The following is a 16047-nucleotide window of genomic DNA, read 5'->3' on the forward strand; positions in this document are numbered from 1 at the left end:
TCCAATTTGTGTCAAAAGATGGGCGTCCTTCTCTTTCGAAAATGAGCCTGCCAGTCAGTCAGGCTTTTCAGAATATCCCCATTGAATTCAGTGGGGATTTTCTGAAAACCCTGACTGGCTGGGTGTGCCCCGAGGACTAGGTTGCAGGGCCGCCGAGGGGAGGGGCAGGGGAGACAAAATTCCCCGGGCCCGGGCCTCCAAGGCAGGCAGCCTTCAGGCATTGGCTGTCTGCTGTGCAGCCGCTCCTCTCTCCTCTCACTGAACAGAAAAGGGTAGAGAGATAGAAAAACACTGGATAGAAGGAGGGGTGAGAGACATTAGATGGAAGGATCGGGAGAGAGGGTAAATGGGTGGAAGGATGGGGAGAGAAAGAGGGAAGACGCTTGATGGAAGGGTAGGGAGAAAGAGGAGATGCTGGATGGAAGCAGTGGCGTACCTAGCATAATTGACACCCGGGGCCCATCATTTTTTAACACCCCCCCATATGAAAATATTAATTTTAGTAATAATCCATGAGTCACACAACATAGGTGTACCTGGGAAAGGCAGTATCTTAAACACTGCAGTGAACACTAGAACATCAATACACCCATTGTAAAACTAACCAAGACATTAGTAAAAATGATTCTGCCAACAGAAAACCATGTCTTTTTCATAGATATAGAACATCGATACATGCTCACCAAGTAAAGTAACCACAAACTAAAATTAAACTGAACCCCAAGAGGCCAGATCCAGCATACAATGCAACATCACTTTACAAATTAACAAATAGAAATAAAATAAAAAAATAGAAAATAAGATAATACCATTTTATTGGACTAATACATTTTTCAATTAGCTTTCAGAGGCCAAAACCTCCTTCCTCAGGTCAGTACAGTATACTGCTGTTATGGTCCAGTTCTGACCTAAGCATGGAGGTTTTGGTCTTTGAAAGTTAGTCCAAAAATGTATTAAAATTAGTCCAACAAAAAGATCACCTTATTTTCATTTTTTATCACCACAGCCCAATACTACTTTATTCTAAAGCAAATAAATAAATCTTTTTTCTACCTTTGTCGTCTCTGGTTTCGCTTTATCTGCCCATTCCATCCACTGTCTGCCTTTTCTTTCCCTTCTATCCAGCATGTGCCTCCCTCTCTTTTTTACATGATGCATTCCAGCATCTCCCCTTCTCACCATCTTTCTCTCTCCACTCTCTGTTCCCCATCCATATCCATCTCTGCTCATCTATTTGAATTTTTTCTCTCCATGTTCATTGTCATTCCATCTTACTCCCTCTCTCTCCTATCCATAACCTCCCCTCTGTGTTTCTGTCCCTATTCCCCCATGTTCAGCATTTGCTCTGTATCCCCATCCCTTCCCATGTTTTCAACCTTCTTTCTCCCTCTCTCCTGCACTCCAAATCCAGGGCCAGTGTCTCTCTCCCTTGCTTCATGGAATTTATTTCCAATGTAATTATCATAGGCAACATCTACTTCGACAACCAGACCAAACACAACACCAAAGATAGTGGACTTCCTGGAATCGTGAGAATTTAAACAACCCAAAGCCACCGAGAGACGTTACTGCAGCAGGAAGGCAGAAGGCCAAGGCGCACTGGCGCGAAGGGCGCCGCAGGGGGAGGAACGCGAATGAGGAAGGCGTCTGGCGTCATGACGTCAGATGGGCGGGACTTGTCTCTTTCAACTGAGAGGGAGGGAGAGAGAGAGGAGCCGCTGGGAGGAGACAAGTCAGCCTGAGCCCGAGCCACAGAGGTGTGTAAGGCGCGCCAGTGCAGCATTAGGGCCCAGGGGAAGTCGAAACTGATGGCCGGAGCAGCGGAGCGCCGGAGCAGATAAGGTAGAAGTTTTAGAACACTCCCCATTGGTTAGCACCCGGGTCCGCCCCCACCGCCCCCCCTCGGTACGCCACTGGATGGAAGGTTACAGAAAGAAAGAGGGGAGACATTGGAAGGATGGGGAGAGAAAGAGGAGAGCTGCTGGATGGAAAAGAGGAGTGGTGCAAGACTGGAGAATAAGAGGAAGGGGCAGGGGCAGAAAAAGGGTGAAGAAAAGATGAAAAGCCATAGGTAGATGAAGTAAAAAGAAGGAAATTAAAGAATGGATAGTAAGAATGAATTAAATCTGGACAGAGAGAGAAAGGCAGAAAAAATATTGAAGAAAGCAAAGAAAAAGGAGAGAAAAATGACAAATGGCCAGGAAACCCTGGCAAAAGAGTTAAGAGAACACGAAGGAAAGCAGAATCTAGAGACTGGGAGCAACACAACTAGAAAAAGTAAATGGCCATACAACAAAGGTAAAGAAAATAATGTTATTTTAATTTAGGATAAAGTAATATGGTAGCTGTGTTAATAAAGTTTCAGAGACCAATACTTCCTTCGTCAGGTCAGGAGAGGATACCATAACAGCATTATACTGACCTGAGGCAGGAGGTTTTGGCCTCTGAAAGCTAATTGAAAAGGGTGTTAGGCTATTAAATAAATAATTTTCTGAAATGGCCGTGGGTTTGAGGTGTGCCAGGGGGCGCAGCCAGGTAGTGGGTGGAGCCAATGCAAAGTGGGGCGGGGCTGTGGGCATGTACTAAAATCTCCTTCTCAAAAATTGGGACCCCTTAGCAGTTCTGAACATGTGCAGGTAAGGACTGAATAAACAAATTAAAACAAAGTTTAAATCAAATGCCCTTAATATGTAATTCTGGTGTGAGAAATGTATAAATATTGCTTTTTCATTTAACATAGTTGATAGAATATATAGTTTAGGCCCTAACTATAATTGTGTAAAGCCCTTTCTAGCAGAAAGCATTACATTATAGCTGTCTGAATTAATAACAAAGGAACTGTGTTTCCCTGTGTTACTCTAAAGAGACGTGTGCAAATTGAGACAGGAGAGAGAGACAGGCAGGCAGGGGGGTTGTAAGAAGCCCAAACTGCTAGCATGCTTCAAGGACAGGCAGGCCTTAAAGCTAAGATAAAAAGTAGCTAGGATTGAACATCTGTGAGGTAGCTCTGAACTATAAACAAAGGGAGCAGAAGGAAGGGAGGGGGAGTTAGGGGGGAAGTGAAACATTCCATGTGCCAGAAAACAGAGCTTTCACATGGAAGTCTGCAGGTAAGAAAATGCAACATGAGCAGAAGAACTTAAACGACAAAGGCTTTGTTATATGATAATTAGCAATGATGCAGTGTGTGTGGGGTGGGGGTGGGGAGTAAATGTGATCAATATCCAATGAGAAACTTAGGGGCAGACAAAGAAGACTATATAACCTGTAAACTTTAAGGATTTTGTGCGCCTTCTTGCTTTCATAGACACCCATTCTTGCAAGAGTGTATTTTTGGAAATAATTGTCAGGTTCTCAGGTTCAGAGCCCGCGGGGCCGGGCTCTGGAGCAAACGTGAGCCCTTGGGCTGCTGACGAGAGCGACAGCAGCAGGCAAAACCCACCAACCAACGCTGGGCAAGCACACTGACACCGGCAGGGGACTGCAGGCACCGCCCAGCAAGCTGGAACACATGGACTGGAACACTGGACTGGAATTCCCCGGACTGGAGGACACAGGACTGGAACCCCCCCTGGACTGGAACACACAGCTTCACCTGCACTTAGCTACTAAGCCCCCCAGGAGTTGAGCTCCTGGGTTCGAGTAGCCGGCAGGACTTACTGGATACCGGATGACACAAGGACCAGGACTGGAAACAGAAGTGCTCCTAAACCTAAACTGATCTACGTGCTCCCAAGCCCTAAACCAGCAGGAGTGTTCCTAACAGTAAACTGACAAAAGGACTTCCTAAGCCCATACTAAACAGGAGCTCCTAAGCCCTGCTCAAGAAAGGGACTTCCTAAGCCCTAAACTAACAGAGCAGGGAACTAAACACAAAGCTAACACAGGTGCTACTAAGCACCAAGCTACAAGCAGAGCTCTACACTAACAAGCTAAACACAAAACTAACAAGCTACTTAAGCACTGCTCTAGCAAGCTAGATACAAAACTAACAAGGTGCTTCCTAAGCACTACTCTGGCAAGCAACCAGAAGAGCTCCTAGCACTAAAAGGGAAGACAGGGGAGCCACAAGGAAAAAGCAGGGAAGCTAACACATAAGCCAAAAGTGCTTCTAAAGCACCAAACACCAACAGCAAAGACCGCAATAGCACAAACACCAGAAGTACTTCTAACAGCAAAATCTGTAGTGTTCCTAACAACACCAAACCCTGAAGTACTTCTATCAGCAACAGAGCTTCCAAAGCCCTACACACAGCAATGCTTCCAAAACCAAGAGGGAAAAGCAGGGGAACCATAAGGGAAAAAGCAGGAAAGCTAAACACAGTCACCAGTGCACACTGCACTAACACTAACCTGGCCCTTAGCAAAAGCAAGCAGGGAAACTAGACACAAAGTCAGAAGTGCACACTGCACCACCCTACCTAAAGCAAATACCACCGTTGCAAAGGCTCTGAAGGAAACAACACCACTTCCTTATCAAGGCCCTCCCTGATGATGTCACACTCCCTAGACCTAGGCAAAAGCACACTGACCCAGAGAGGCCCAACCCACACCAATGCAACACCATGAAGCACTTGAAGCCAGTACACCCAAAGAGAGGTAGAGCTAACTCTGTCCACCCACACAGCTGTAGTAAAGTAAAACAATTAACCCCATGCTGCTGGAAGCTGCCAGCACAGAGAGACAGAGCCAGCTCAGAAAGGACAGACAAAAGAAACAGAAGCCAGCTAAGAAGCTGACCCCCAGGAAAGAGGTAAGTTTGAGAGGGGTTCTGATGACCCCAATCATAACAGCAATAAATTGATTAAGACTGTATTAACAATTAACAACCCTCTTGCCTCTAAAGGGAAGCCAACCAAAACAGAAGACTGCCTTTCTGGCAAACACTCTTGAGATTAGTGTTTCTCTTTTATGGTTACAATAACAATTATTTTATCCCAGTGTTACAGAAAATTGAATTAAATATCAGTCCAAATTTCAGTATAAGGAAAATAAAATCTCTCTCTGTTTCCTTTGGAAGCTTAACAAAACCTGACTGCCACAAGTTGTGCTTGTCAGATTACTGATGCCTAATTTTGTCCAATCACTTAATGCCTTATATTTTCTCTCTTACTTATCTGGTATTCTTCAACTCTGACCTCTAAGGTCACCTTCACATAATTCTATTTCTTTGGTATTTTTCTCAATTATCATTTGCCCTTTGTAACCTCCTTCCGTTGAATACTTATTGTTACAAGAAATGATTTACTTGGGGGAAAGAGCTCTAGAGCACTTGCTACTGTTTATAATTTAAGAGCAGGCGCTGCATTTATAAGTTTTAGGATATTAATTTCGCCACCAATCACCAAAGGTGATAATTGCAATAAATTAAATATCTCTGTTGAAATGCAGTGTTCTGTACTGCAAGATTAACCTTAACAGATACCATATACTCAGAACACAAAGACTATATTTTTAGCTTCAAAAGGGTTCTGTCAGGTTCTCAGGTTCAGAGCCCGCGGGGCCGGGCTCTGGAGCAAACGTGAGCCCTTGGGCTGCTGACGAGAAGCGACAGCAGCAGGCAAAACCCACCAATCAACGCTGGGCAAACACACCGGCACCGGTAGGGACTGCAGGCACTGCCCAGCGAGCCGGAACACACGGACTGGAATCCCCCGGACTGGAGGACACAGGACCGGAACACACACCGGACCGGAACACACTGAACTGGAACGCACCAGACTGGAACACACACCGGACCGGAACACACTGGACTGGAGCACACTGGACTGGTCCGTACAGCTTCACCTGCACTTGGCCACTACCCCCCCCAAGGGTTGAGCCCTTGGGTTCGAGTGGCCGGCAGGACTTACCGGATACCGGATGACACAAGGACCAGGCCTGGAAACAGAAGAGACAGCAGTGCTCCAAGGAACTGGACTAACCAGGGCACTCCTAGGCCTACACTAACAAAAGGACTTCCTAAGCCCTATACTAACAAGCTAAACACAAAACTAACAAGCTTCCTAAGCCCTACTCTAGCAAGCTAGATACAAAACTAACAAGGTGCTTCCTAAGCCCTACTCTAGCAAGCTAGACACAACCTATCAAGGTGCTTCCTAAGCACTACCCTAGCAATCTAGACACAACCTATCAAGGTGCTTCCTAAGCACTACCCTAGCAATCTAGACACAAAACTATCAAGGTGCTTCCTAGGCACTACTCTAGCAAGCTAGCTACAAAACTAACAAGGTGCTTCCTAAGCCCCACTCTAGCAAGCTAGACACAAAACTATCAAGGTGCTTCCTAGGCACTACTCTAGCAAGCTAGCTACAAAACTAACAAGGTGCTTCCTAAGCCCACTCTAGCAAGCTAGACACAAACTATCACGGTGCTTCCAAAACCAAGAGGGAAAAGCAGGGGAACCACAAGGGAAAAGCAGGAAAGCTAAACACAACTCAAAGTGCACACTGAACAACCACTAACCTGGACCTTTAGCAAAAGCAAGCAGGGAACCTAGACACAAAGTCAGAAGTGCACACTGCACCACCCTACCTAAAGCAAACACCACCGTTGCCAAGGCACTGAAGGAAAGAACACCACTTCCTTATCAAGGCCCTCCCAGATGATGTCACACTCCCTAGACCTAGGCATACAGCACACTGAAACCTAGCACACTGAAACCCATAGAGGCCCAACCCACACCAATGCAGCACCGTGAAGCACTTGAAGCCAGTACACCCAAAGAGAGGTAGAGCTAACTCAGTCCACACACACAGCTGTAGTAAAGTGAAACAATTAGAGTCATGCTGCTGGAAGCGCCAGCACAGAGAGAGAGAGCCAGCTCAGAAAGGACAGACAAAAGAAACAGAAGCCAGCTAAGCTGACCACCAGGAAAAAGGTAAGTTTGAGAGGGGTTATGACCACAATCATAACAGGTTCATTTAATATACAAATATTGCAAACGAGAGATAGCTTTTAAAAGGATCTTAGAACAGAGAATTTGTGCATAAAAGAACAAAGTAACAGGTCCAAATCTTAAGGTTATAGGTTAACTTACAGTCCTTGTTACAAGCATGCTGTGATCCAGCTGATTGATGAGCACATGGTCATTCAATATTTGGGGCTGGACTAATTTCTCTGGAACCCCTAGTCCAATATGGTCCATTTTCAAACATTGTGTCTTTTTATTGTTTTTCCCCCACAGACCAAGTCTCATCCAATTCTGTTAACTATTCTCTGCTACAGAAGTTGGAACTCCTTCTCCCAGGAAAATGCATTGGGTCATGGGGGGGCAACATATCTCTGGAAGAACCCCCCAGTGCAATCTGGTCCATTTTCAAAGTGATTCTGTCTTTTTACTGGGTTTTCTTTCAAGCAGCTTAATTCTATGTTAAATTTTTGGGCAGTTTTTTTGCATACAGACAAACAGATGGAAAGAGAAAGACAACATTCTTGAACCTTTTTGTATGATTCTTTCCAACTTCCATTGGGTTGAAAAGAACAAAAACACAGAACCATAGTAAATGATGGCAGATGAAGTTATACACGGTCTAGTCTGCCCAACAATGTGGCCAGAGCTGCACCCATAACTGGAACCAAGGACTGGAAAATGAAATTGGGCTCAATGGTAAGATTACTGGTTCAACTATTCTATATAGTGCTGGCTCAACACAGTGGGGCTCTTCCTTTTGAACTGCAAAGTATGACTGGCCTTTTACAGTTTCAAAGACATCTTAAAGCAGGTATGTCAAGTAATGATGGGCCACTACAGCAGCCGCGCATTTATGGATGGGGCGGGCTGCGGGCCACACTAAAAATACTCATCCTCCCTATCCTCCCCATTACAATTACTTAGGAGCCAATTTTACATTATGTAACTTGAGTCTGGATACTACCAAGGTGGTGTTCAAACCTTCCTGGCAGGGGCATGTCTTACAGGTCTGCCTTAAAGCATACCTGTTCAAAGAAGGCATTATCCTGATTGAATTTTGACCTTTTTGATAACATGTATGTAGATTTTTGGCTAAGCGATCCAGGGTTTATTTAGTTTTACATAATTTTATGCAGGTTTTAGGACGTTAATACTCAACACATTTTGTAAATATAAATAAATACATTAGTGCGTCCTCCTGGGCACCAGAGGCGCTCGCGAGTTGCAAAGAACGCTCGCTCGTCAGGTCGGATCTCGCGCCAGTCCCTCCCGGAACTAGAATGTGCATCTGTTACCCGAAGGAGCTGCTGCCTGGCAGCTAGTGAACGTCATAATGTGGCGGCGCGTGTTGTGCGCTGCCATGCAGTGGCAGCTAATGCAGGAGGGCGCGGGGGCCAGAGTTTGCACTGCACTCAAAGGGTCGCCGCCAAGAGCCTGCTCCGCAAGTTCCTTACTAAGAACAAGTACGGATAGAACGCCACGGCCTTACCGTTTGCACTGTCGTGTTTTTGCTCTAACGAAAGCAGAAAAGCCCTGATGTGATTTCTCTTATGATTTTCAAACTTAAGTTTTATTTGCTTAAAGTAGTGTGGTTGTCATCTTAAACTGATTAGTCTAGAAACAAACTGTAGGTGATTATCTCTATGCATTTGTGACACTTTCCAAAGCTAGGTGCCGGGTTCAGGTAAAACTTGGATCCTGTGGACCTCGCAGTTCCCGCGGATGCAAACAGCAGGATCCAAGTTTTACCAGTCTCCTTTGGGAACTTGGAGTGAAGCTAGCTTAACTTTACGCTACTGTAGTGATTGTCTTTCAGACCAGTCTCCTGATCGATTTACTCCGTTTGCTTAGGTTCTGTCCCAGAGATGGCTGGAAAGTCTCTTCAACGTGCTCTGTATTCTAGGAGTTTCATGCAGGGGTTCAGTTTGACTTAAATAAAATAATTGAGATGAAGCGGTACTCCCGTAAAGAATGAGCCACCTTAATATCTTGGCTGAAGCCTGCCGGCGGCTCAGGTGTTAAATTATGATCGCAGTTGTCATAGTTCACTTTTCCCATAGACGCAGAATGGGGAAGGACCTTTAACAGGATTAAAGGCTGTAAGGGAAAAAAGCATGGCTGTTCTTCCCGTTTATGATAACTTAGAAGTTAAGTTGCTGGGGTTGAAGTACTGGGGAGCATCTTTTGTAGTATGTTTAGCAGGTAAAAGTGCAACTTTGTTATTCAAGTTTTAGTCCACCCATAGAGTGGTGCATAAGGACAGATAAAATCCTGATGGGTTTAGTAATATGGAACACTAGTAAAAAGGCCCGTTTCTGTATGAAATGAAATGGGCGCTAGCAAGATTGCCCCCCCTCCTCGCTGTCTTCCTCTGTCCCCTCCGAGTCCTACGCCACCCTCTCTCCCCTCCAAGTTCCACGGCCCCCTTTCCTGTCGTCCGATTTGCAGGCCGTCCTCCCTCCCCTCCCCACTCCGCTGCAACTCACCACTTTGTGCATAAGTTTCCAGGTGTTCTCCAGGGCCTTGTGGTCGGCCGCCACCTGCTTGTGGTGGCCCACTGCCTTCAGGTCGTGTTGTGGCTTGTTGGCAATAGTGAAGTGTTTTTGTGTGTGTGATAGATATTGTGTTTTGTTGTCAGAATGTTGTTTGAGGGGTGGGAAAGGGAGGGGTGGGCAGGGTAGGCTAGTTGGGAGGGTGTGATGGTGTGTGTGAGTGAGAATGTTAGGGGGAGGGGTGTGGGATGGTGAACTGTGAGGGATTGGCGAGGGAGTTTTGAAGGGGGGCTGCTTTCCTGTGGTGATGGGTTGAAAGTGAGGGATCCTTCAGGTCGTGTGTTTGGTGGCTACCAGTAGGTTTTTTGTTTTGTGTGTGCTAGAGAGTGTGTGTGTGAATGTTTGGGGGGGGGGGGCGGATGGCGAACTGTGAGGGAGTGGCTGTGGGCTTGGAGGGGGGTGCAAATGAAACAGCTTCACAGTTGTTACAGATGGAGCAATAATAAAGAACGACAACCTGGATGCAGCAGCTCATACGTTTGGTTGCTTTATGTTGAGTGTATAGCAATGACGGCTGCGCGGGACAGTGGAAATAGAGATCAACCAAATTGGCTTCTTTGCTTAAGGGAACTAAATAGGCTCACCTGTTTGTGGTGGGAGGAGCTGTGAACATGCTGTAGCTTTCTTAGTGAGTAGTCGGTTGGACTCGGAGGGGGCGGGGTGGGAGGTGCAGCGACTGGGGGCTTGGAGGGGGTTCAGGGGCTTTGAGGGGGGTCAGTGTTGCTTGGGGGGGTCGGCCCCTCACAGTGCCTTTCACCTCCGTGTGAAGGCGCTGCAGCAGAGCAACAGGTGATCGTTTCCCCTCGGGTCTCCTCCTTCCCTCCCTGTCCCGCCCTTGTCTGAGTAAATTCTGCGAGGGCGGGACACAGGGAGGGAAGGAGGGAGGGCCAAGGGAAACGATCATCTGTTGCCTGCTGCAGCGCCTTCACTCTGAGGTGAGAGGCGCTGTGAGGGGCAGACGGAGGGGGGCGAGTGAAGGAGGGAGCGACGGCGAGATGGACGGGGCCGTTGGCGCATCATGCTTGAGGCGCGTCGTTGGCCCGCCCTCGACGTTATCACGTTGTGATGTGAGGGCGGGGCACACAGTCTGTGGCAAACCGGATATCTCGCCCCTTCAAGTTTCCGGTGAGGCTTCATTAGAACGTTGGGGTTGCCTTTTATATAGAGAGACTAGTAAAAAAGGCCCGTTTCTGACACAAATGAAACGGGCGCTAGCAAGGTTTTCCTCGGAGTGTGTAAGTTTGAGAGAGTGTATGTGAGAGTGACTGTGTGTGAGAGAGTGAATGTGCGAGTGTGTGTGTATGTGAGAGAGAGAAGAGTGAGTCTGGGTGCGAGTGTGTCTGTGAGAGAGAGAGAATGTGTGTGTGTGAGAATGAGAGTGTGTGCAAGTGCGTATGTGAGACTGTGTGTGAGAGAGAGAGAGTGTGTTTCACACAGATTCAGTGTGTGCGAGAGAGAGAGTGTGTGTGAGATACAGACTTTCTGTGAGACTGAGTGTATGAGACCAAGAGAGTGTGTGAGTGACTGTGTGACACATAGTGAATGTGATACAGTGTGAGACAGAGTGTGTGAGAGTGAGAGAGAGAAAGACATTGTGAGAGAGAGAGTGTGTGTGTGTGACAGAGATACCTCCCCCCGTCTGGTGTCAGCCCCCCCCCTCTCTCTCTGGTGTCTGAGTGTTACTGTGCAGGACGCTGAGCTCTGGCTGTGCTTCAAGGAACTGACCAATCCTATTTAGTAGAATGCACCTCCAACATTCTGAAGCCGAGAAACCGCGTGTGGTTGGTCACTTCTGCTTGTGACGAACCCGGAAGTACGTGATGTCAATTCAGGAGATGGATACAGAGAGCAGGAATGCCTCAGCCATGCAGTCAGCTTCAGAATGTTGGAGGTGTTTTATTATATAGGATTATGTTCATGATTAGTTTTGATACCCAGGGAGTATATTACTGAGAATCATTTAGGAAGGAGGGAGTGGTGTAGGTGGAGGAAAGGAAATACATTTTGCAGGTGTAGTACCATAAAAATGATTAGCTTCTGATTGTCCATAGCAACCAAATGGGTCTCTCATACCACCCATTTAGTGGCATTATTTTAATAGTTTTTTTTAACATTTCTGTAAATTATGCATGGCTGTGTTTCACAAAGAGCACCTCATGTCACCTTTCTCTAGCCAGGATTTTGTGGTATTTGACTTCATTTAAAAACCGACCTTTTCAAGAAATTGTATGGCTAACCATACCTTTGCTCTTTACTGTCTCTAATTGCAATTGTAAGCGTAAAACACCACTGTAATTTCTCCTAACTACTAATTGTAAGCCACATTGAACCAAAACTTGTTTTTTGATAACTGTGGGATATAAGAATGAATATAGGTCAGGGAGCTTGGGAAAAATTTACATTATTGTAACCCCATACCCCTTTCTTGTCATTAGGAGATTTATATGGTTTTAGCTTGATTTTTTACTTCCATTGCCTGTACTGGGCCAAGCAACACTGACTTGGGAGAGAACCTGAATTTGTTAACTCTTGAAAGCTAAGTAGGGCCAGTGCTTTGATGAGAAAACTAGCAGGGGAGACTGGTGCTGTGGCTGCAGAAGGCAATGGCAAACCTCTGCAATGTTTGGCAAGAAAATATCAAAGGCATCATGGTGGAGGTCATGATTACCCCCAAAAAGGTAGAAAGAGGAATGGAATAAAAGGATAATCTAACTTCTACTAAGAGGCTATTCGTGTATCCAATATCTTCTGTTTGTTACTCCGTTTCACCCCACAATGACATTTTATTCTAAAATTTCTTTTCCACTGAAGATTTTTCTTGTACATTTATACCCTTGAGATGTGTTAATGTTTATCATACCCCATTCACCATTTCATTTGGCTTATGGTACAGATTCTTTGCCATTTTGGTAGTTCTCCTCTGAACCAAAAAAAACAAAAACATTTCTAATCTTCGTCGTGGAGAGAGCGCTTCCAGAATTGGTCACAATTCTCCAGTTGAGGTTGCACCTGCAACTTGTAAGCAATCCTTGCATGCGGATGATTTCTGCAGCAGCTGAACCCCCTCCTCCCTTCCTAAAGAGAAAACTAATTGGAGGACAAGGAAACAAGGCTGTCATGGGGACTGTGCATGTGGCTCCCTTCACATTAGAGGTCATACCACCTTTATTTCCTACTGGTTATACTTCCTATGCATTACAGTGCTCCTCTGGCCCTGACCACTGCTTAGTCACACTGTTTTGCAACCTTGATGCTTTTCAGTAGTCCTTCATAGTTGAAGATAATCATCTTTCATAAAGCCAAAGATGAGGCCAATCCACGATCGATATAGAATTTCCGAGCTTGAGCATATATACAGCACCAGAATTCCTCTTTTATTTGGTGCACAGCTAATAGAGATTTCTTATATGAAATTAGAATATTCCTTGATTTTTGCAAACTGTCAGGTAGAATCATGTCATTCACTTCCATTTTAAACCTCTATATTAACCACTTCTTGAAAATAATTTTTGTTACCGTTGCTGGCTCATCCCTTCTTGTCTTTCGTGTATTCAGTGCATTGTGGGAGAATGGAGTTCTTTGAAACTAAGATGGTCACTGAGAAGAAACTGTGTGTTTTAAGCATGTAAAATGGATATTTTCCTGCATTATGTTCTGAAGTGTATTTCTCCTGTTTGGCCAGCAGATGGTGCATGTTTATGCTGAAAGTTGTTACAGAGGGCTGACTTCTCTTTCTTTATTTGGCACACAGATAATAAATAGGAAGTGCTTGTAGTGATGTAACCAGTTTTTATTTGAAACTTGACTGTTCAGGGCTCTGATTGGCCTGGAGTTTTGAAAATTACCCAGCAGATGCTGGCTGTTGCTTCAGTCTTAGCCAGGAAGAAAGAGAGACAGATCTCTTTGCTGAGGCTGGGTGAATTATATGTCTTGATCTTCCCAGGTACTGTTTAGCCATATGCAGATGTTTAGTTAGTGTTGTAATTGATCCATATTTCAGTTATTGCTTGCCTATTTGCACTATTTTGTTCCACTGTTCAATTTTTTGAGATCAAACACAATTTTCTCTGCTTGTCTGGACTGATAAAGAATCCTGGTGGTTTGTGTGTTGGGTCTGTGAGTGCTTTCTGGGAACTGGGGGACCACTGGGAGTGTGGCTTCAGTGACCTAGAAATAACTGGGGATAATTGGAGAGCAGGAGACTCACCCAGAAGGGGTTGTGACCCAGTCGGTGGGAGGAGGGTGCTAGTGTAAAGCACAAGCGGCAGGTGCAGGCGGACCTGAGCTGTGCTGGGGATAGACCCTCTAAGTGGCTGTGGGATAACCCCAGGCTGGTAACTAGGTGTTTCGTGACAGCCACCTTCCTGGTTACATTTGTTTTAAATTAGAAGGTATTGGGAAACAACCAAAATATTTGAGAGTCCTGAACAGAAGTTTAAAAATTATTTTATGTTTTATAGTTGATGGTGCTCTCTCTTTAATATTTTATTTCAATAGTAGTTCAAAGTGAGTTATATTCAGGTACCCTAGGAATATCCAGCTTTAAAAATGTTTATTTTGCTATGAAATTAAAGAGTATAACAGAGATCTTCCACTCCTGGTCGGAGAGTCAGACATTGCTGGGAGTGCTTCTGGTCTACCTTACAGCCTGCAGCCAGGAGTTGTCTTTTAAATTGACTTAGACTGATCTTTAGCTCTTCCTTGCAGCATCTGACCTTATACTGTTTGGTGCAACTCAAAGTACTTTTCTTTGTTGGCAGCCTATGGTGGATCATGTGCCTTGATTGTTTTGTTTTGCTCTGTTCTGTTTAATAATAAAATGATTTCACATAAAAATGTTTATTTTGAAAACTTTACTCTGGTTATGCTGCTAAATATTTGAAGAGTACAATTCATTACCAAATGAATTACTAAAATTAATCTCCATAGACTTTGGTGGCATCTTCTACCTTGATGAGTGAAAGCTTTTAGCCTTTAAAATCCTTCAAATTGAAAAGAGTATACATATAAAAATGTGTTTTTTCCTGTCGGTAAAAGGGTATATTCTATTTTATGTCTAAGGGGGGGAAAACCTCTTTCGGATGGCGGTCAAAAGGTAGTAGGTTAATAAGGAATATAAATTTGAGGATTTATTTATTTGTTGCATTTGTATCCCACATTTTCCCACCTATTTGCAGGCCCAATGTGGCTTACATAGTGCAGTAGTGGCAGTCGCCAGTACCGGCAAGATACAAAGTGGAGTTAAGACAGGCTAATGGTCAGATTTGATAGACATATTGGGGTCAAGGGGAAGAGTAGGTTAGGTTATGTCCAACGTGAACATTTATATTGATGTATTGCGGGGTTAGGCATTTAGGTTGAGTCGTTGGAGTATGCCTTTTCTCCCTGCCGGTCACATTACCAGCCTTCTAAATGTCTGGCTAGGTAAAATGAAGAAAACCTGTGTAACCTCAAACAAGTGTTTGTATGGCAGCATTCTTTGTGATGTCAAAAATGTGATGAACTCACAGTGTACCAAGCAAAAGAACATCTCTATGAGCATTCCAGGGCCTGTACTTTCAAATGCTGATCTGTCTAGTGGGCTGTGTGTTACTGTCTGATACAAAACTTCCATAAAAATTAGCCTGAGACAGTTCAGTTTATAACAATGTGCTTTTTCCCCCCCTTTCACCCAAACAGAAAGAAGTTTTGGTATGAAAGTCCTACATTAGGATCTCAGCTGGTAAGTTCTGCAAATTAAAACTTTGATCTCTTAAATTATCAATTTTAGGAGAGGATATATGGTGAGATATATGGGAGGGGGGCCTGTAGTTTAAAACCGGATAGCAACATAACAATAGGACCATCCTTTGGAAAGAAAGTTGTAAAGTGGGAGATAGGGAATTCCAAAGAAGGGAACCCAAAAAGAAGAATGCACAGGTCCTAGTAGATTCTAAACAGGCAGGTAACACTGGTGGGAGCACCAATTTGCGACTGTTGGAAGAATGAAGAAAGTGAGGAGTTACGAAAGGAAATAGGCCAGATAAAGGGGACAATTGTGGTAAAAGAGCTTTATGAACTAATGATTGTTGAAGCTGCCCTGCCCCTGGCTTTAAAACTCCCTGTCAGGTATTTCCCAGTGTGGAATTCAGTTCCCGTTCCTTAAGCTATTGTGAAGAGTTGCTGTGGTCTACTTGGCATAGACATTTGCACTGGGCCAGGAGCTACAGGAACCACAGTTTTTGAGGGTTTTTTTTTTTTACCACAGGGGCCTAACCTAGTTGGAGTTTCAAGATTCCACAATGAATATTCATGAGATCTATTTGCATACAATGGAAGCACTACATGCAAATCATCTCATGCATATTCGTTGTGGAAATCTTACAGCAGCTTCAGATGTGCAGGGTTGGAACTGCTCTCCAGTTCTCAATATTTAGCCCTTGTCCACTAAAGTCTTACAGCTCTTTTCACCCTTCCCTTCATGGAATGTTCTTTCCAGAAGCTGTAATGAATTAAGGCCTTGGGTTAAAATGTGCTCTTTCAAAATTGTGCCAGCAGACAAACTTGGAAGCTTTTGTCTGCTTCTTAAGGCCACTTCCCGCC

General features: G+C 44.7%; 1 protein-coding gene across 1 annotated transcript in view; it reads left to right on the top strand.

Moving 5' to 3' along the window:
- Window positions 1-8246: 8246 nt before the first annotated feature.
- LOC115475967 (putative ribosome-binding factor A, mitochondrial) overlaps window positions 8247-16047 on the top strand; it is a 38155-nt gene continuing 30354 nt past the window's right edge. The window contains 3 exon segments of the mRNA XM_030212060.1: window positions 8247-8288; window positions 8291-8376; window positions 15145-15187. Coding sequence (XP_030067920.1) covers window positions 8247-8288; window positions 8291-8376; window positions 15145-15187 — 171 coding nt within the window.

The sequence above is a fragment of the Microcaecilia unicolor genome, chromosome 1, assembly GCF_901765095.1.
Source record: "Microcaecilia unicolor chromosome 1, aMicUni1.1, whole genome shotgun sequence".
NCBI lineage: Eukaryota > Metazoa > Chordata > Amphibia > Gymnophiona > Siphonopidae > Microcaecilia > Microcaecilia unicolor.